At 40.1% G+C, this 21,797-nt stretch overlaps 1 protein-coding gene across 2 annotated transcripts in view; it reads right to left on the bottom strand.

Annotated features, from left to right (window-relative positions):
- ATP6V0D2 (ATPase H+ transporting V0 subunit d2) overlaps positions 1-12,923 on the bottom strand; it is a 62,307-nt gene extending 49,384 nt beyond the window's left edge. For both annotated transcript variants that reach the window (XM_053558967.1, XM_053558968.1), the window contains exons 1-2: positions 12,551-12,923; positions 344-515 (exon numbers count right to left, since the gene is read on the bottom strand). In XM_053558967.1, coding sequence (XP_053414942.1) covers positions 344-515; positions 12,551-12,680 — 302 coding nt within the window. In that variant the 5' untranslated portion in view covers positions 12,681-12,923. The remainder of the gene's footprint in view (positions 1-343; positions 516-12,550) is intronic.
- Positions 12,924-21,797: the final 8,874 nt, after the last annotated feature.

Here is a 21,797-nt window from a genome sequence, read left to right as displayed (position 1 = left end):
CCCACCCTCATAAGTCATCCAAAAATGTTGCATAATATTTACCTTTAGCGTTAACACCTTAAGAATCAGTATCACATATTATTTTCTGAAGTGATAACTGAAAATATTGCTTTAGATGGAGGCTACTTTCTACCTACATAATCATGTTTATAAATAAAATCTATTTTATAACGTGAAAGTATGTCTCTCTGAGCTTATTAGTTGCTAAAAGTTAAATGTTTTCAAACTCACAAACAATGAAAACATTGCAGGTCTCACTCTGGCTGAATACCCTACTTGTAACTGTTAGGGAGCCTTTGTACAACTGCCTTGGGGTTTATTAGGACTTTTTATTATCACTTACGTCATGTAGGTGAAAAATGTGCTGAGGGGCTCCAAGGAATGATTCCGGAAATAGTCAAATTCTCTGCATAACCTTTTTCTCATCTCAGTGTCAATTTTGGAAACAGTAAGAGGATTTGTTTGATTAGCCAAGAAGTTGCCATAATCAGTGGTCTGGAGATGAATTTTCAGATCTGTAATTAAATAAAACCCCAAATCATGTTAAATTTTGAGGATACATGAGTAACTTTTTCAACATTAACTGAATTCATAGTCACTTTATGGTACATACATAATTTATCTTAGTAGGTTTTAAGTAGATGTCAGTGTTGATTTCTAAAGCAATGAAAAATTCAATGAATATTTCAGCACACCACAAGATTTTCAGTTACCTAAGAAATTTGATTTTATTTAGCAGAGCTTAAAAAAAAAATCACAAATGGTAGTCCAGAGATGGCAAATAGATTTTACCTGACCTAGTTTTAGTCATTTGGATATATTTGTTTGGGAAATCATTGAGAAGGATACTAAGGCTCTATCCCAATTTATGGAAAGGAGAAATTTATTAGTAATAACTATTTTGGGTCTGAGGGTAATGGTCAGCCATCACTGCTATATTTCAATATCTTTCTATTACAGGTAAAGAAACTGGAAGCTCAGTGGAGCTAACCAGTGGAATTATATAATGGTTGAGCTGGTACTAGGAGATGAGTCTCCTTAACTCTTAAAATCCAACATCCTTTCCAGCAGATCATGCCATGCATCCTTTAAATGTCAGTTTTGGTTTTAGTTGCCAGACAGTTGGATTGAATTGAATGCCAGCTTCGTCTATGGTCACTTCCTCCTGAATAAACCATGTGTGTTCTGGCATCCATATTTTTATTAGTGCTGACACAACTCCATTGTCTTAAATTTCTCCTCCAATCTCTTTTCAGATTTGCTCATTATAATGTATCCTTTGATGTCTGGTTATAACATTAAAATAATGTTACCAGTGATTGAGTGCTTATTATGTGCCTGGTATTGTACTAAGCTTGTATTATCTCAGTTAATACTCACGGCAATCTTAATCAGGTAGGAATTATTTTTATGCCCTAGTACAGATAAGAACAATAGAACTGGCTTGGCCCCTGTGGCTCAAGCGGCTAAGGCGCCAGCCACATACACCTGAGCTGGCGGGTTTGAATCCAGCCCAGGCCTGCCAAACAACAATGACAGCTGCAACCAAAAAAATAGCCAGGCGTTGTGGCGGGTGCCTGTAGTCCCAGCTACTTGGGAGGCGGAGATAGGAGACTCCCTTGAACCCAGGAGTTTGAGGTCGCTGTGAGCTATGATGCCATAGCACTCTACTTGAGGCTCTGTCTCAAAAAAAAAAAAAACAATTAAACTCACAGAGGTTAATAATTTGCTCAAGATTGGGTGGCACTTATGGCTCAAAGGAGTAGGACACGGGCCCCATATACCAGAGGTGGTGGGTTCAAACCGGGCCCTGGCCAAAAAAATAAATAAATAAAAATAATAATAATCTGCTCAAGATCATGTAGATAAAACTGTGATTCTGAGCCAGGTTTATCTGACTTCAAAGTTACTTAAAACCTTATATTATTGCCAACAAGTTCAATTAAATTATTATGTGCACTTACAGCCTTCAATCTCACCTGAATTTCAAAGTACTTTGATAATACCTCCAGCATGACACCTATTACCGGATGGTACAGTGTGTCCCCAAAGTTGCCCATAAAGTCTCACCACACAGGAAAATGGAAAATTGTAGCTAAATGCACCTTTATTTACAAAATATTCATTACAATATTTCACGAAGAGGTGAACACATAAAGAAAATTTTGTAAATATTTTATAATTTTGTAATGGATATTTTGTAAATAAAGGTACATTTAGCTACAATTTCCTATTTTCCTTTCTAGTGCAACTTTATGGGCAACTTTGGGACACACTGTAAATGGTCTTGAGTATGTTAACCCGAAAAGGAAGTTACACTGTCTTCGTATAAATGTAACATTCAAACATCTATTAATTATATAGTATGTACTGTCACCTGCAGGGGACCCAAAGATAGGCCAGACATATTATTATTTTTGTTTTGTTTTGTTTTTGAGACAGTTTCACTTTGTCACCCTGGGTAGAGTGCTGTGGGGTCATAGCTTGCAGCAACCTCAAACTCTTGAGCTTTGTTTATTCTCTTGCTTCAGCCTCCTAAGTAGCTGGGACTATAGGTGCCTGCCACAACACTTGGCTATTTTTGAAGATGAGGTCTTGCTCTGGCTCAGGCTGGTCTGGAGTCTGTGAACTCAGGGCAATCCACCCACCTCGGCCTCACAGAGTACTAGGATTACAAGTGTGAGCCACCGCTCTTGGCCTCAATATGATGTCTTGACTTAGAATATATATACATTGTGGTGTGGACTGAAATTAAGGCTGTTGAGGCAGAAATAATTTGACAGCTATTTATTGGAAGCCAAATGTGAAAATAGACCTGGGAAGACACACACACACACACACACACACACACACACACACACACACAATGTTGGGTATGTTCCAGAATCTGCGACGAGCTGAAAGGCTTCTATGAGAAAGATTACAATCATTGGCTGCAGATACCAACATATAGCCTAAAATGTGGTACCTGCAAGATGGTCAGTAAAGCTCACGATTCAGAAACAAATCCGTGTCCTTTTCAGTGTCAGTTACAGGTTAATTAGTACATCAACAAATTGAGGAACACAAGGTAAGATTCTCTTCTCAGGTACAGGATGTAAGCCAGCAATGGTAAGACCTCAAGACATTTAATTTGAAAGCCTGCCAGATGTGACCAGTAATCATGGAATGGCTCAGTGAACAGAATTAACATCTGCATTACCTCACATCCTCACTTTACAGCAAAATCTACTCTCACTTGTCTTTCAGCTTGGCTTATTTCACTTAACATTATGTCCTCCAGGCTCATTGCTGTTGTCACACAAATGATAGGATTTCCTTCTTTTTAAAGGATGAATAGTGTTTCATTGTGTATTTACATCACATTTTCTTTGTTCATTCACTGATGGACATTTTGGTTGATTCTGTCTCTTGGCTATTGTGAATAATTTTGCAATAAATATAGGAGTGCAGATACCTCTTTGACATATTGATTTCATTCCCTTTGGATATACACCCAGTAGTGGGATTGCTGGATCATTTGCAGATTCTATTTTTAATTTCCTTTTCTCCCACTTAATGCTTCAACAGCACTGAACTGCTTTGAGCTTCTTGCACACGTCATCCCTACGCAGATTCATGGAGTGCTTTCGGCACTCTTCCTTTTCCTCCACTCTTAGCTAGCTCTTTGGGCGTATCTCTGGCTTTATCTCCTTCAAGAAATTTTCCTAAATTTCTTGCTCCCATCCCTCTGGACTTGGGTCTCATTTTCTATGTTCCCATCCATCAGGACTAATCTTTATGGCCAAACTTAGCACACGTTTGGATCACCTGTTTATGGTTGCTTGCTCCACCACCAGATTGCCAGTTTCCTTGAGGTTGAGGAATATATTAATAATATGTCTGGGTTGGATGTGGTGGCTCACGCCTGTAATCCTAGCATTCTGGGAGGCTGAGGCAGGTGGATTGCTTGAGCTCACGAGTTTGAGACCAGCCTGAGCAAGAGCAAAAGGGTGACAACGTGAGATTCTGTGTCAAACAAAAAAAGACGTAATATTGTATATGAAAAGTATATGTAATTTTTGTTCATAAATTTTTAAAAAGGTGGTAGAAAAGGAGAAGAATGGAAGCCATAGAAATTAAGCAGGGTTGTCCCAGGGAGGGTTTGGTATGACATCTTTATCCTGAGGATTAACAGGAGAGCATTGTGGTCTATGCATTGATCACTCCGAGAGCGGGCAGGATGGATGTGCAATTAGGGTACAATGTGGTTCTCCGTCGCGGAGACTCAAAAGCACAGGCATTCTTCAGTGCTTGGAGTAGATTCTACATCAGAAATGCTATTTATCTGAATTGCAGAATTTATTTGCTCAATTACTTATTTAATTAACTTAAAACAATTATATTTTGTTGCCATGCCTTGTTTGGCTTTTATTTTGGCAGTTTAGATTTGTATGCGATTTGACAGTTTGCATTCTCAGCACCAAGGAATATTTGCCAACAGAAGCGACACAAATGGTATTTCTTTAAAAACCATGATATTTTGCTCATGTGACATATGTTTCTTTTAAGCTTAAATAACTCTCAAACCTTTCGGCTGCCAGGGAAATTCTGAAATTAAATGTCTCCCTGTAGGAATCTTATAATACTCATACCCTGTAGGAATCTTATAATACTCTAGTTGGTGAAGAGGCAAATGGAATAGAAAGAACTCTACTTTCCCAGCACCAAAATGATCCCAGAAATACTGGCATTCAGGCCCTGTAATTACAGTGGCTTGGGCCTGTAATCCCAGTACTCTAGGAGGCCGAGGCAGGTGGATTGCTTGAGCTCAGGTGTTCAAGACCAGCCTGAACAAGAGTGAGACCTCATCTCTACAAAAAGTAAATAATTACCTGTAGTCCCAACTACTTGGGAAGCTGAGGCAAAAGGATCTGCCTGAGCCCAAGAGGTTGAGGTTGCTATGAGCTAGAAATACTTGCATTCAAATTCTAAGAAAATCTTAGGATCTGAAACGTTTTCTCTGAGATGATGATAGACTGCCATAACAATAGTTATAATAGTAGTGCTTATGGTTTTATAATTTTCAAAATGGGCTCACTTAATTTTTTCCCCCTGCATTTCCTCAAATGATCATCTTATCTAAATGGGTATGTGAGTAGTGGGACTTTATGGTCAAATAAATTTCCAATAAATAAGCTTCTTACTGTATAGAAACTGACAGCCTTTAATATACCAATTTAAACGTTTTCTTTGAACAGAGTATGGTAAGAACCTCCCAAGCCACAAAAAAACAAGGAGCCTCCCACAGAGCACACTTGGGAAAATTATATTACTTTTTTATCCAAGGAGGTAGTGGTGTTTTTTTCTTCTTTATTAAAATGAGGAAATGAAATGTTTTCTAAATGTTGGGATCCCCGTGGACTAAATCAGTTTAATAGGTCCCACACAGCAATAGAATAAAAGAAATAGATTATGCTATTTTAACAAACATCAGAGTATATCCCAGAGGAGTGTAAATGTGTGCACACAGAGTCATAATGCAAAAATGTGTTTTCTATGGGTTGCAGTCAGTGGGTAAAGGGAATTATCAGCGCTCACATGGCTAGTGAATGAGTCCAGAAAGGAACTAAAACTTCACGATTATCTTCTATTAACTTGTTGGCAGATAATGTCTAGACAATTCTTTTTGTTTCTGTGCAGCTTCCAGTTTGGGCCTCTCTATCAAATGTGAATGTCCAGATCTTTCACACCCAGCTTGGTCATGGCAAAGAAAAGCCCGTAGAGGTACCTGACCGGGGTGCTACCTACGCAACACCCTAAAGTCTTTCCTGACACTTTGGGGGTGCTGAGCTTAGGGAAGTTATGCAACTTTGCCAAGCTCACTTTCCTCATCTGGAAAATGCATACAGAGTTCCTGCCTGCTGGTTATTGTGAGAATTAAATAAGATGATGCAGGGCAGTGAGTAGCCAGCTTGAAGAAGCCACTACAAAATATAAGTTTTCTCTTTTCACTTGTCCCCACCCACCTCCAAAATAAACAAGTTCTATTGATTAAGGCTTTGATTCTCTAAAGCAGAATTTCCCCAACCAACATACTGGAATCTACCATTAGATCTTATAATTATTCAGATTTTTTCATAAATATATGTGTGTCTACAAAACCAGATATTTCTTTCTCCCTCTTTGCTAATTTATTGTTATTCTTGTAGTGCTGAAACTTCAAAGTCCCCTTTGGTGCTTAATTACTCCAAATCCTCTCCATTTCTTCCCTGATTTCCACTCATTACCCCCCCATTTTGAACGACTATCTGATTCTTCAATTACTGTGGCAATCTCTAAATTGATTTTCCCAGGCCTATTTCTCCTCACATGCTCCCTGCCTCAAGTTTAATCTTTCCTTAGAATTGTTTTGGTCCTGAAAGGATCCTACGAGTAGCTTGGCACACTGAAAAGTTTTAGGCAGATTAAAAATAAGATTTGGAGAGTGGTTTATCACAGACAGAATGATTTTAATACACATAATCTTTTAACCTTAACAATAATCTGCATTTCATAGACGAAGGAACTGAGGCTCAGAGAAGTAACTTATTCCTGTTTTCCACGCTGGCAAGTGTTTGACTGAGGATTCACTCAATGTTACCTTCAATATCTTGAAACTTCATAACCAAACCTTCAAAATCCTTCAGAATTTTTCCCAATCTAAATTTCAGCCTTATCTTGAGTAATTCTAGTATTGCAGCCAAACTGGTTGACTTCTTATCCACATATGCCTTTATTTTTACCCTTCTGGAATTCATCAGTTTTACTGCCTGTCATTCCCAATCCTCTCTCCATAAAACAGATTTTAAGGGCCTTTTCTCAACCTATCATCATTCAAGATTTGGTTCATTTTCTTTTTTTTTTTTGGTTTTTGGCCAGGGCTAGGTTTGAACCTGCCACCTCTGGCATATGGGACCGGCACCCTACTCCTTGAGCCACAGGTGCCGCCTGAGATTTGGTTCATTTTCAAGCATGTTTGTTGTTCATAGGTTTGAACCATTTTTGTACTTTGAATTTTTATTTATTTTTACATGTTTATGATATCCTTTCAGATAGTTGTTTTAGTAGTAAATAGGGCCTTATTGTTTCAATATTCTTCACAGCACCTAATACAATAGTTTTTCACATAGAGGAACCTCAAATATTAGATTTGTGATTAAAATCTAGGGCCAACATACCAGTGGTCACAAAGCACTTCATTAAGTAGTTTGGTGGTTGTAACCATGGTCGAAACTCCTCATCTGGATTCTTATTTACCAGCATGAATATTTTCAAAACTCTGAAGGAGAATGGAATCAACTAAATAGAGTCATACACCAAGTGCCATTAACTAAGACCATGAAATGGAAGAACTATTTCAGGCATTCCAAAGTCCAGCAGAAGAGGAAAAACTGGTTCTTGTTATATATACACTGCAGTTCAGAGGCATATGCCAGGAATAGTTAAGATTTACAGTTTACAAAACATCCTCAGACATTTTTGTACTGGGAGTGAGGACAGGGAGATACTGTCTAAGTATCAGATAAGAAAGCACCGAGCTGAAGGTTAACCATCTTGTTTAACATCTCAGAGTCTGGAAACGGAGAAGCCAGGACTCAAACCCAAACATGCAGACATGTTTAATGTGAATTTTCAGATTCTTACTATGTGCAAAACACAGTCTTACTTAGGCTTGGGCAGGTAGGAGAGACAAAAGGTTAAGGTGTATTTCTGGGGTTAGGAAGTTAAGGCGCACAGATAGATAGGAGGTAGATCCACTTATTCTTGTATCGGGTAAGCCCTTAACTGTGTGTTAGTCTCTGGAGCTAGAAAGACAAGTGAGATAAATTTTCTGCTCCAGGGTGATACATCTGTGCAAATGTCACAGATGCTGGCAGGATTAGATCCACTACAAGGGACAGCAGAGCATAAAGTTGAGGCTTGTCAATTCCACCCCACCAGATACAGCAGGAAAGGGAGGAAGTGGCTTGAATGGAGACTTGAAAAGGGAATGAGCATTCTCTAGGCCAGCAGTTCTCAACCTCTGAGTCGCAACCCACAGGAACTGTGTTAAAGGGCCACAGCAGTAGGAAGGTTGAGAACCACTGCTCTAAGCAAACAGGATGGGATGGAGAATGGAACCTGTGATTGAAGGAACAGCTTTAGAAAAGGCAGAGGAGTTCTGAGGAAATGCTTGCAAGGTGGTAGAGATCAGCCTTTTGAAGCTGAGTGACATTTATCTTGCATGATGGAAGACACAGATATGTTTTTGAATGAGAAAGTGACAATATGGGATATGCATTTTTCATACAAGTCAGAAAAAGTAAGTGCTATCATTAGAGGTACAAATAATATCTAAGGAAACACAGAAAAAAGTCTTTGAAAAAAGTTTTCCTCCTGTATGTTATTTTTAAATTTAAAAATAGGTAATAGGTATATATTGAGAGACACAGTGGAAGTCACTAAATTTGTCACCCACCCACCTGCCACCCCTGCCACTCCTTCTCAGCTCCATGAAACTACTATTTTTAGTTTCTTTTGGATCCTTTCACAGTTTCTTTGTATCTAGAAAATCACATAGAAAATATATTTTTAAAATTTATCCCCCTTTTTATTAAAGGCCACGCTGCAGGTGGTTCCTCCTCTTGCTTTGCTCAGTTCATGTGTCTTGGCGATCTTTCCACATCTATCCTGAGGCTGCTTCCTCATACTTGTTCTCATGTCCTTTTTTACTGCATTACATGAATGTTCTTATTTAACTAGTTCTCTGCAGACAGATATTTAACTCGATTTCATCTTTTCTAATTCCAAACTATGCTACATGGACTAGCTGGTACAGCAGTCATTGCACACGTGTGAGAGTCTGTCTGCGGCACTAGGAATTCCTGGGCCAAGTGTACACGTATATGCATTTGAAGTTTGGGTAGGTACTGCACAATTGTCCCCCTTGAGGGTTTATTATTTCTAACATTTTTATTCTCCAGGGTAGGAGACTTTTAGGGCAAGGACTCTGTCTTATTCATGACTTTATTTTCTTGGCCCTACCTAGAAGTATTTAAAATATTTATTGAATTAATTGCCACATGAAGGCATAGTTGGAGAAGGAATGAAGCTCAAGTCCCTTGGAAGGGAGGTAATTGTTAGTGAGATATAATCAGCTTTCTTCATTCCTTTGGTCAAAGAGAACAAAGTAAAAACTCAGGCTGAAGTGTTTGTCTGTACCCTGAGAGCCAGGGACATTGTCACCTGGCTTTAGAAAAAACTGTTTATTACTAAACTTCAAGTATTAATTTCACCATCTTGTCTTTTCAGATGGTGAAATTATATATATATATATATTATTTTATTTATTTATTTTTTTTTGGAGACAGAGTCTCACTATCTCTTGTCTCAACATCCCAAGTAGCTGGGACTACAGGTGCCACAACACTGGGCTTTTTTTTTTTTTTTTGTAGTTGTTGTTTGGCAGGCCTCGGTTGGGTTTGAACTGGCAGCCCCGGTTTACGTGGCTAGTGCCCTACTTGCTGAGCTACAGGCACCAAGCCAGATAGTAAAATTATTACTTAAAGTCTTATTGATTATTTCAGAAGTCTTAGTTGTAATTTAAAAATTCTGAAGTCTTATGGATAATTTTAAAAAATTCTGATGAAAACAGCAGTGTTGATCTTTTTTTTTTAAAGAATATTTCAGGGCCCTTTCAAGTTATTATTTTGGTTTAAAGTTATTTTGAAAGCCCTTAATGTTTCTTTACAGATACAGCCTTAAAGCAATGCCCAGTGACAAAGCAATGGGAACTAACTTCCTTCTTTTGTACCTAGGAGAGACTGAGTCATGGTGGGTCCTAGTGACTGGATCAGGTCATGGTTAGTCAGGGGCAGCAGGCCTTGGAACAGATGAGTATTTCTTACCATACCTGCCAATTACAAACACAATCAAGTGCAATTATGAATATTAATACTATTCAAAGCTTTTCTGAACAATTTCTTATTTTCTCTCTTCTAAATTTACCTCAAATCTTATATGGGCCTTATAAGTTGATTTAAAACAATTTGCTGATACCAGAACACTTTCCTTTGACAGACTAGAGGACTTTAAAAGAATAAAAGCAAATTTAGTCTTTGCCTGGGTAGCTTTTCTTTTATGGAAAGTGCCTGCTTCAACATGAGTGCTTGACACTCTTGTTCTTTACCCATAATTAATACAGTGTATATTTTGCGCAAAAGTAAACAGAAACCTGTAAGTCTTTAAATTCTGTCCTGACAAACGTCTTTAATTCTTTCTCTACTCTGAATCTAGCTCAGAAAATAGCTGGGACTTTCTAAGTATAGTCATAGATACAATAGTACCATTGCTTTTCAAAAGCTATTTATTTCTCAATAACCTACAAAATAATGAGGCAGAACAGTCTTTATTAGTTTCCATATCAGAATGGAGCTCACATCAACTCAACACAGACCTATTCATGTATTTTAAATTTACAAGGACTGTCCAGAAAATATCCAGCCACACATGTCTCTATTGTTTTTATATTACATGGCTAGATACTTTCTGGCCGGCCTTCATATACTTAGGAGGCAATGGCATATTTTTTGTGGAAAAAGAAGTAGCTCCTATCCTGCATCACCAACAGCCTATTAGGTTGGTCACAGACATTCTCAGCCTCAGTGTCCTCAGCTATTAACTGAGGGCATGAAATTTTTGTTTAGATTTATTTTCTCAACAACCATGATAATCCGTGCTTTGATAACACTCCTACCTGATATTTTTGGGAGTCTCCAAACAGTAGATTGGTACATAGATTCAAACATAGTTGTGAAATGAACAGTTTGAAAAAAAATTATTGAGAAAAGAGAAGGGAAGAAACCACGAGATGCAAGGACAAGGCAAGGTGCACGTGACGGGGGCGCTTCCTCTTCTTTTTTGAAGCAGCCTGACTCTATTTTCCTGGGTGTAGTACCTTGACATTAGCCTTGCTCACAGCAACCTCAAACTCCTGGGCTCAAGCAGTCCTCCTGCCTCAGCCTCCTGAGTAGCTTGGACTATAAGTGCACCATAACACCCAACTAAGTTTTCTATTTTTAGTAGAAAAGGGGGGGGGTCTTAACTCTTGCTCAGGCTGGTCTTGAGCACCTGAGCTCAAGTGATCCTCCTGCCTCAGCCTCCCAGAGCACTAGGATTACATCCACTGTGCTCAGACAGAAGGTTGATTCCTGAAGTCTTTCAGAAGGTAGGAAACCCTTCCTTCTTTCCGAAACTGAAAATGAAGATACCAATTTCAGCCAAGGACCTGTTTAGAGGGTAGATCTGTTAACCTCATCCCTTCCTTCTCCTGTCTTTCTCTCCCTTCCTCAATAGAACCTTTAGGTCAGAAAAGTCCTTGGCAAAAAATATTGGCAGCAACTTTAAAGCTCCTGATCCGGTTTTCATTTTTATTTTTATTTACTTATTTATTTATTTTTGCAGTTTTTGTCCGGGGCTGGCGCCCTACTCCTTTGAGCCACAGGTGCTGACCTCGTTTTAATTTTTTTTACATTTTTACTTTCTAGCACTTACTATATGGCTTCCCATGATTTCTCTCTGAATTCTTTTGTGAGCTGGGTAAACCATCTTGTCGGTATGATGAGGATATTTTACATGTTGATGCATTTAAATTTGAATTCCTTAGCTCATTTAAAAGCTTGGCTAAAAATTAAATAGAATTTATTCAAATGGCTTCTCTCAGAAACACTCAATCTGCCCTGTGTTCTTTCATTTTTTTCCCCCAATTTATACAATTTTCTATTTTGATTGACATTTTCCAGTCATCAAATTCCTAAATTTAATATGCTGGAGCAATTTAGGATTTGGAATTTTATTATAATTATTCATAGCCAACAGAATTACTTAGAATCTGAAAGATTCTAGCTATTTCTAAGGCTAATGGAGAAATAGGTTGAGAAACTTGGGCAGTTCTGCCTTAACTCTGGCTTCAGCTGGTCAGAACCATGAACACCTGGCCACAGGACCCTTCAGCCCTACAGGAGGAGTCTGCAAAGTCACCTTCAGAAGGTTCTTTGGTTTGTTTGAGCCTTCTAATATCCTTCCTAGGAGGCTTTATTTGTAACACTTTCTGGCTTTTTCCAGAATAATCTGAAAATGTTAAAGCACCTCAATCTGAAAGTTTTAAAGCACTGACTTTTATAAATAGGCTTCAAAATGAGCAAGTGTAGCTGATTTTAATCATAAAAATACTATTATAGATGTGGAGTAGTTGATAAGGTTTTAAAAAAATTGTAGTTTAAAGTTAATTTCCACTTGCTGAGTGCTTATCTCATTTATTTCCTTCTACAACTCAGCAAATCAGGCATCACCATCACATTTTACAAATGAGGATGCTGAGGCCCAGAGGCTCGGAACCCCAGGTCATCTTGCTAGGCAGAGCAGAGGTCAAAGCCAGGACTTTGAAATCCAGGTCTGGCCCCACCAGTCATGCCTCTGGATTATGGTTTCTTCAAGAGAGCAACATTGTTTCCTTTCTTTCTTTTTAAAAGGTGGGAAGAGTCGCACTTACCTTCTAGGGTCTCGCACTGGGCAAGGTTGATGTAGTCCTGCTGGGTCAGGAGGCTGGCTTTGCATCCTCGAACCAGACCCTCCAGGTAGCCATGGTCCACATTGAAGTACAGCTCCGCGCTCGCAAGCATTGGGGAAGAGATTGCAGCCAATTTAAGCTGGAACAGCTTTGTAGTCCTGTCAGCTTTTGCAGACTTGGGCTGGTTTGGGAAAAGGGGTAGTAGTTATCAGGTGGCCAAAGCAATCTACCAGCTGATTGAGTTTTTGTGACTAGTTTCCGCCAGTTTCAGGGACTTTCAACAGAGTGCTCAGCCTTGTTTTTATAGCAACAGTGAATCAGTCAGATGAATCAAGTAAACCCAGGAAAAAAGCCACTGTTGGGAATAAGAGACACGAGGTACACAAGAGCCAGAGCAGCCAGGCTCGACTCTTACCCTCCTGTAGGCTGCCCTATCCAGCTTCTCCATTGGGAGGCTTCAAACCGCCTGAATGTTTTGTAAACACTCCAATCTCCACCCGAGCTTTCAATTATAAATAAGACTTGTCCTAAATTCCTGGAGGACTATTTGTAAGAACACAGAGAGGATCTTTAACTTTTAATTAAGCGATTTAACTTATATGAATAAATTAAATGTGATCAAGCAATTTGAAAAATTATAAGAAGCTAATTCTACACAACATGGAATTCTGTAAAATGAATGATTTAAAATGGGCAGGGCGATGAGAAGTGGCACATCTGCACTGTGGGGCACACCTGTAATCCCGGAGCTTTGAGAGGTTGGGGGTGGGAGGATCTGTTGAGGCTGGGAGATCAGCCTAGCAAACATAAGGAGCCCAGCTACAAAAACAAAAACACAAACTAGAAATGTCTTAAACTTGCCAAAGGCTGGTGGGTGTTTCCTACCTAGTCTAGGGATATAGGTCAGAATATAATTCTGGAAGCAGATACTCAATGTGTGATTCTATAATAATGTTACCTTTGCAAAATTATTTGTGAGGTACTCTTTATTTTCTTTTTCATTTGAATCTCATGATTACTCTGAGATGTGATTCTACAGAGATAGTATTATTACTCAAATCACAGATCAGGAGCCAGCTCAGAAGTGGTGAGATAGCTCAAAATGCACAGCTGGCCATACAGTGAGTGTAATATTAATGAAGACAGGACTTGTTAAGTTTAATGCTTAAAAAAAAAAAGAGTTGTTCTCCTATACACGGTATGTGGCTCAAAAATTGTGTTAAGTATCACAAATGCTATTTGCATATATAATGTTACATATGAATTGTGTCTGATCCTTAATTGGAGTTAAAGTGCTGGAAATTCTTCAGTCTCTGTCTTGGTATTTCCAAACTGTTCAAGAGAAGCTAGATAAAATCTAATCCAGTAAATTCTAATTTTATTGTTGAAAATCACAGAGAATCAAACTTAGGTTTATACAGTGCCCAGACTTTGAAAGTATTCATAAATAGTCGAGGCTCTTAGTACTATACTGTTATCATTATCTGCTTCTCCCTGACAATCCCACCATCCTTAGTCACCCTGAGAATGTTTGATGTGAATCATGGACATTTACTTATTTACTTTTTTTTTTTTTTTTGACACAGAGTCTCTGTCACCCTGGGTAGAGTGCCGTGATGTCATAGCTCACAGCAACCTCCAACTCTTGGGCTCAAGTGATCCTCTTGCCTCAGCTTTCCTATTTTTAGTGGAGACAGGGTCTTGATTTTTGCTCAGGCTGGTCTCGAACTTATGAGCTCAAGCAGTCCACCAACCTCGGCATCCCAGAGTGCTAGGATTGCAGGCATGAGCCACCATGCCCGGCCTTACTTATTACTTTTGTAGGCCTAAAGATGGTTGCACATCAGTAATTTTCTATAGTTTAAACAAATACAAACTTATAGTTAATAAGTTATAAGAACAAACTTATCTTTTCCTACTCATTTCACTATGTTTTACTATGATATATGCAGTTAAGGTTATATCTATTATATCTGTAACATAGATACCCTGCCAAATGGTATGCTCTCAAGAATCTCTTCTCAATTCCAAGTTTAATGACATCCTGATGTAGCTTCACCCATGAAAACTGGCAAATGCTACAGTTGTTGTATTGTTTGGTTGATTGTCCAGTCTTAAGAAAGTGACAGAAAAAAATGTAAACAAAGTAAATGAAACTAAAGTGTATGCGATGTTTATAGCCAATTACATCATGAATTGCTAAGTATCTGAAAAAATGTTCTTTTGGGATTTAAAAACTAAACTGAATTATCTGATTCAGCAGAGAAACCACTCACCTTGTGAAGAGCAAGTGAATCTCTGACTATGTCTTCATTGTTTTGCTTTTGTACTATTCACTAATGTAGATAAAAATATGAACCAACATTCATGGTGGAAATACACTAATTTGTCAATTGCAAGTATAGGCTGGCTATAGATAGGAGAACTGAACAAAAATCAATAAAATCATTCCATAAAAATAAATTTGCTATGTGGGATTTATAATCAAGAGTATTATGTTATTTATAAATTGGATGATATTTACTCTTGATGTAAGTAAAATTTATAATAAACGTGCACACATCTTTTTTTTTGAGAGTCAGTTGTTAAACTTGTGCACTGTAGCATCTTCCCAGTCTTGTCTAGAACCGGCATGCTCAAAAAACAGTGGGATTTTGTTGATGTGTGGAAAACAACTTTCCAGTTTGCCATATTTTATGTTTGTATGCAGAGACAAGTTTTAGTGTATTTTTTAAATGCTAGACATCTTTGTTCTCTGCTATTATGAAATTGATGGACAAGGCAGGCCACATGTCTCTCTTCCCTTCACATTGTCGTAACTTGGCAGAAGCAAAAATGTCTCATTCCTGCTAGGGGTACTTGTCAAAAATGGGATCCAGTGGGCTGGGTGTGGTGGCTCACACATGTAATCCCAGCACTCTGGGAGGCCAGGGCAGGTAGGTTGCTTGAGCTCAGGAGTTTGAGACCAGCCTGAGCAAGAGTGCTGCAGGGCACTATAGCCAGGCATCATGGCAGGTAGGATGCCGTGGCACTCTATCAAGGGTGAAAGTGAGACTCTATCTCAAAAAAAAAAAAAGAAGTGGGATGAATTTTGTGAGAGAGAGGGGAGGAAAGACAATACTGGGGGATCTGGGGCTCCTTTATAACTGGCCCGTATGGTGGAAACAGAAACAAGCTGTCATCTCAGTATTTAAATTACTAATGATGTTCAGGAGAGTGACTTTGGAGGTTGACAGGCAAGGGTTTAAGTTATTTATTCTGACTACCAACATTTTCATATGTAAAATGGTAAGGATAACACTTACCTCATAGGTTGTAGTAAAGATGAAATAAGATAATGTCTTTGAAATGGGCACGTGTGCTAAGTACTGAATAAAAGGAACCTACTGTTTCCACATTTTTAATTACCTCTTGCCAACAGCAGTCTGAAAATATTAAGTGAAAAATTCCAGAAATAAGGAATATAGAAGTTTCGAATTGTATACCATTCTGAGCAGGTTGAGATTTCCTTGCCGTCTCCCTCCTTCTGCAGATCCGAGTTGTAGTTGTTCCCTGCCTGTTAAGTGCGGGGATCAGATCAGCTGATATTGTGTTTCAATGCTTGGTTTCAAATACCTTTGTTTTACTTATAATGGCCCCCAAAAGTGCAAGAGTACTGCGTTTAATTTATAAATTAAATTTTATCATAGGTGTGTTTGTATAGGAAAAAAACATAGTATGTACAGGGTTTGGTTCTATCCACAGTTTCAGGCATCTAGTGGGGGTCTTGAAACCCATCCTCTGTGGATGAGGTGGGACTACTGTACTACAAAGCCTATAATCTAAATTACTTTGAAAGAGTGCTAGAGCTTAATCAGCAGGTTCTTGGGTCATCAGACAAAGAATTGAAAGACATACCACTAACCAACATGGAGCCAAAAAAATCAGACAAGGGGGTGGCGCCTGTGTCTCAAAGGGGTAGAGCGCCGGCCCCCTGTGTTAGAGGTGGTGGGTTTAAACCTAGCCCTGGCCCAGAACAAACAAACAACAACAACAACAACAACAAAGCAAAACAGACCAGGATGGCTGATATAAGCTCCCGGCTTAGGACTGCTTCCTTGTGAAAAAGGAGCCAGAAAAAAATCCTGCTTGCCCCCTCCTGGGCCATCCAGTCCACATACCTTCCAGGAAGGCCCTTCAAGCCAGACCAGGGAGTGACCCTGGCCAGAGGCTCTCGGTTGACACACCTCTTCCAAGTGGACGGGACAATCAGGATGAAATAAAGAGTACACTCCACCTAGATATTCAGTGTTTATTGAAAGACAAAAAAAGCTCCACTAAAGTTAAGACAAGGCTTAACAGTAGAAGGGTGGTGCAAATGGCTCAATACCCCCTACTCAAATCTTTACTTCTTATATACCTAAAGCTACTTTTTCTTAGTGTGATATTCTTTCTTAATTTGCATAGTCAAGCAACCTCATTTTCACCCTCCTGTAAATCCTTCAAAGCTGGTGTTCCTGGGGAGCATCAGAGTCTCCTAGGAGACTGGCTGGCACTAGAGATAAGACCCTGGTGCAAGATCAACACCTGTTGTGGAAGGTGGTGATTCTAAAATCAGTCGCAGACACAGCATCATTCACTCTGCAGGGAAGATGGCTTCCCCCACCTTCTCATGGCCCCCCTCTCAACCAGCACCAGGTGCCCTCTGGTTCCTCCCATTCTCCCTGCCTTTAGATAAGTTCATTCATGTGTAATCTTCTCTGGCAGTATGCTTTGTTTTGTTGATTTCTTTCTATTTCCCTCAGGGTTGCTCCCTGCTTTTCCCAGAGAGTCTCTGAATAATAGACAAGGCTCATGTTTGCTTTTCAGAGACCCCCTTCAACTAACATTACATTGAGTTGTTTTTTTTCTTAAGATGAAGTCTGCTCTGTCATCCAAGGTAGACTGCCATGGACTCAGCCTGGTTCATAGCAATCTCAAACTTGAGAGGTGAAAGGCCAAAAATAAAAGATAATTCTAAAACGTAAACAAAAGAAAATGGAGTCCGGGTTCTTTTTTTTTTTTTTTTTAATTGAGGCAGAGTCTCACTTTTGTCACCCTCAGTAGAGTGCTGTGGTGTCATACCTCACAGCAACGTCAAATTCTTGGGCTCAAGTGATTCTCTTGCCTCAGTCTCCCATTGTGATGGGACTACAGGTGCCCATCACAATGCCCAGCCATTTTTTTTGTTTGTTTAGCAGGCCTGGGCCGGGTTTGAACCCACCAGCCCTGGAGCATGTGGCCAGCTCCCTAACGAGCCTAGGCTCCCAGCCAGGAGTCCAGGTTCTGTGTGGGCAACAGCAGCCTTTATTCTAGCTAGGGGCAAGTGGGCTGAATTCTAGAAGGAAGTCAGTACATTGCTTAAGGCATATGGGAATTTAAAGTGTCAGAAGGGTAGGGATTGGTTCATTTACTCTTTCCCGGGTGGGACATTCATGTATTCATTTCTTTCTGGGTGATCTGGTTCTATTTCACTCTACCGTCCTGATCTTTTTAGTCTATTATAAGGAGGCAGGATGATGGACATGGTATTTCTTTGGCTGCTTCCTGCCAAAGGAAGCTGGGCTGCCTGTAAGGAAAATGGGAGGGGGATGGGAGTGATATTTACAGGAACATTCTTGGGTCTTCAGTCTGAACTGATTGATATCCATGTAGGGCCAGGATATAAATGGTTGTTTTCTGGGTGACTTACTGGTCCGAAACTGAAAATGAGAAAAATCATAATTAATGGCCCTATCATAGACAATAATGAAGGAGGCAGTCATTGAGCACCACAAAAGGTTGGAGTAGAATGAGGGCATAGTAAATTACTGATAATCCCCACCACGAAGATCTCTGTTTATTTTAGAGGACCCTTATAAGATGCCATCATGGAAAACGTTGTCCCTGTGTCTCTCAGAAAAGAGGTCAGCCTACCTTCCACTTGCAAAAATACCTCGAGTTTAGTTTTCCAGGACTGCGTCCATGGGGCATCCTGATTTTCCAGGTATCATCACTCTTCAGCAGCTAGGCCCAGGAGGTTGGGACATTCCACTAGGTCCTGGGAGTGGCTGTGAACCAGATCCTCAGAAGGACCTGGAAGTCAGACTTCCAGTGGAGACCTCTGAAGGTTGGGCATGGTTTTGGGGAGGGTTTGGGTTTGGGCACTGTTTTGCCCAGTGTCCCAGCCTACTGCATTTAAAACACGGTCCTGGGGGAGATTTTCTTTTTTTGGATTGCCTAGAGGAGTTTTGAGAAGTAGCCAGGTTTTGTCTAATGTTAGAAGCCAATAACTGGAGCTCTGAGAAGTGTTGCCGCACCTTGAAGACCAGGTCAATGCTGGGCATCTGAGGGCCCTTTGTAGTTTTTTTTTTTTCTCTTAGATATTGGGTACCGACTGAGAGGTAAAATGCATGTTAATAGGGTGGAGGTGAGGATATCATATAAATCCTGCCAGGTCAGATCATATGATTGGGTTAGATACCTAAATTCTTGAGAGTATTTTGTGGGATCTGTGGAGAATGAACCTAGTTTCTGACTTACGTTGGACAAGTCTGAGAGAGAAAAGGGAAAATGAACCTCGACATCTTCTGTTCTTGCAACCTCTGGGAGGGGGTCTAGAGGTTGTGGTGGTCTGGAAATGGAAGGCCCAAAGGTGTGACCAGACCTAGTATGGGGTGAGGAAATTGGGTCTGCCAGGTTTCTTTTCTTTCCTGGTTCTGCCATCTTTTCTCTCTCTACTACACAGTGAAAGGAGGGTAGAGGGAGGGAGGAGGGGGTGGAATTCTGCGGTAGGAATGAGGTTGAGGGAGGGAGGGCTGTGGAGGGGCAGTAAGAGGGAAGGTCATCTGCCAGGTTGAAAGAAGACAATGGAGATTCAGATGGGTCAGGGGGAGCCAGTTTGACCCATGCAAGGAAAATCTGAGCGGGTTCACAAGGCAAACACAGAGAAGAAATGTTTCAGAGGAGGATAAAGGCCTGGATACAGGGAATCTCTGACCATTTGGCTAATTTCTGACAGTAATTATTGAGATTAGTGAGGATTGAGAGATCAAAGTTGCCATTTTCAGGCCAGTGTAAGCCATTGTCCAGTTTGTAGATAGTCCAAGCAATATTATAGAAAAAGATGAGGCATTTAGTTTTAAAGTCAGGATAGAGCTGTAGAAGCTTGAGGTGAGTTAAAAGGCAGTTTAAAGGTGAAGAAGGGGGGAATTCTTGACTGAACAGTCCCCATACTGGAAACTGGAGATAAAAAGATAAATGAGGCTAAAGCTAGGATATAAAGAGAGCCCGTAAGGAGGAGGAAGGAAGTGGCTGAGGTTGGGATCAGGTGCGTGACTTTTAACCAGCTGGAAGAGTGGCCCAGGCCCACAGGAGGTTGTCCCCACACATGAGGCACTGGACAGGTGAGTCTGTCTTGCTGGGGTTAGGTATAGATCACTGGAAGTTTTTGGCCCAGAGTAGGGAAAGGGAAGAAAAGTTTAAAAAGCAGAGAGAGGGACTATATATGACTGTTTAAGAGGCCCGGAGATGGAGGGAGAGGGAAAGAGGAGTTGGAGTGGAGAAAAGGAAATAAAAGTTTAAAAAGTTCAGAAAGGGATTCTAGACAAATGCTCACCTCACCATTACATGGATGAATTTTGGGTAGGGGTCAGATGAGATTACCCTTTTCCCTTAATCTTGTCAGAACAAGAGTCTGTCTAGTTGGGTCCGATGGGATATGTTTCAACACCTCCACACCATGGGGCTTCTACCTGTCCCGCATTCTCACCACCAAAATGAGAGGTCAAAGGCCAAAAATAAAAGATTATTCCAAAATATGAACAAAAGGAAATGGAGTCCAAGTTCTGAGTAGGCAACAGCAGCCTTTATTCCTCCTGAGTACAAGTGGACTGAGTTGGAGAAGGAAGTCAGCACATGGCTTAAGGTGAATGGGAATTTAAAGGGTCAGAGGGGTAGGGATTGGCACATTTACTCTTTCCTGGGTGGGACATTCATGTACTCATTTCTTCCTGGGCAGGTCAGTTCTATTTGATTCCATCAAAGCTCCTGGGTTCAAGCGATCTTTCTGCTTCAGCCTCCTGAGTAGTGCTCACCACTAATTTTTCTTTTTAGTAGAGATGGTGTCTTACTTTGTTCAGACAAGCCTCGAACTCCTGACTTTCAGTGATTCTCCTGCGTTGGCCTCCCAGAGTGCTAGGATTACAGGTGTGAGCCACTGCACGGGTATAGGAAGAGTTCCTTATTCAATATTATGAATATATTCAATATTCAATATTCAATATTCAATGCCTTATTCAATATTCTGTCTCAAGTGCATAATACCATGCCTTGTGGGGAGTAGATATTCAGTGCATGTTCTATGGATTAATTAGAGTTTGACTTTTTAGATGGCTTAAAATTGCTCTTATCGGATCTTTAATTCTGTACTTCTCTAGGAAACACACTCTTGGAAAGTATATCTAAATACTAAGAGTATTTTGTGGTTTTGAATCATAACATACATATGTATATAATAATGGATGCCCACACACACACACAAATATATATGCTGAGAATATAAGATTTATTGTGACTTTCTGTCAATTTTAAAAGCTCCCAAGAGGCCAAGAGTGGTGGCTCATGGCTGTAATCTCAGCACTCTGGGAGGCCAAGGTGGATGGATTGCTTAAGCTAACAAGTTCAACACCAGCGTGAGCAAGAGCAAGACCTGGTCTCTAAAAATAGCCAGACGTTGTGCCAGGCAACTGTAGTCCCAGCTACTTGGGAGACTGAGGCAAGAGGATTGCTTGAGACTAAGAGTTTGAAGTTGGTGTGAGCTGTAATGCCAAGGGTGCGACTCGGTCTCAATTAAAAAAAAAAAAAAAAAGATAAAAGCTCTCAAGAGTCATTAGCTTTGTAGCACTAGAGGATAAACTTATTCTTCCAAGGAATAGATATATTCCTTGGAGGAGAAATAATATCTGTTATACTGAGCATAAAGTTTATTCTAGATGTAGGAGGTTCTTGAAAGCCAGAGAAGAAACCAAGGAGATGAAGGCTGCATCCACAGTCCTCTGGATGTCTCTGTTGCAGCTGAAGCAGGCGACCTTGCTACACTGTGAGGTGTTTGCCAGCCATGTCCACCCTAAAACAACTCCTGAGAGCATCTTTAAAGGCAGAGCATGGTATAGAATGCATCTTGGAGCATACTGCAGAATGCCATCCTTAAAGACAAGTCTAGGCCAGACGC

This window comes from Nycticebus coucang, chromosome 13 (assembly GCF_027406575.1).
Source record: "Nycticebus coucang isolate mNycCou1 chromosome 13, mNycCou1.pri, whole genome shotgun sequence".
NCBI lineage: Eukaryota > Metazoa > Chordata > Mammalia > Primates > Lorisidae > Nycticebus > Nycticebus coucang.
This window is presented reverse-complemented; position numbering and strand designations above follow the sequence as displayed.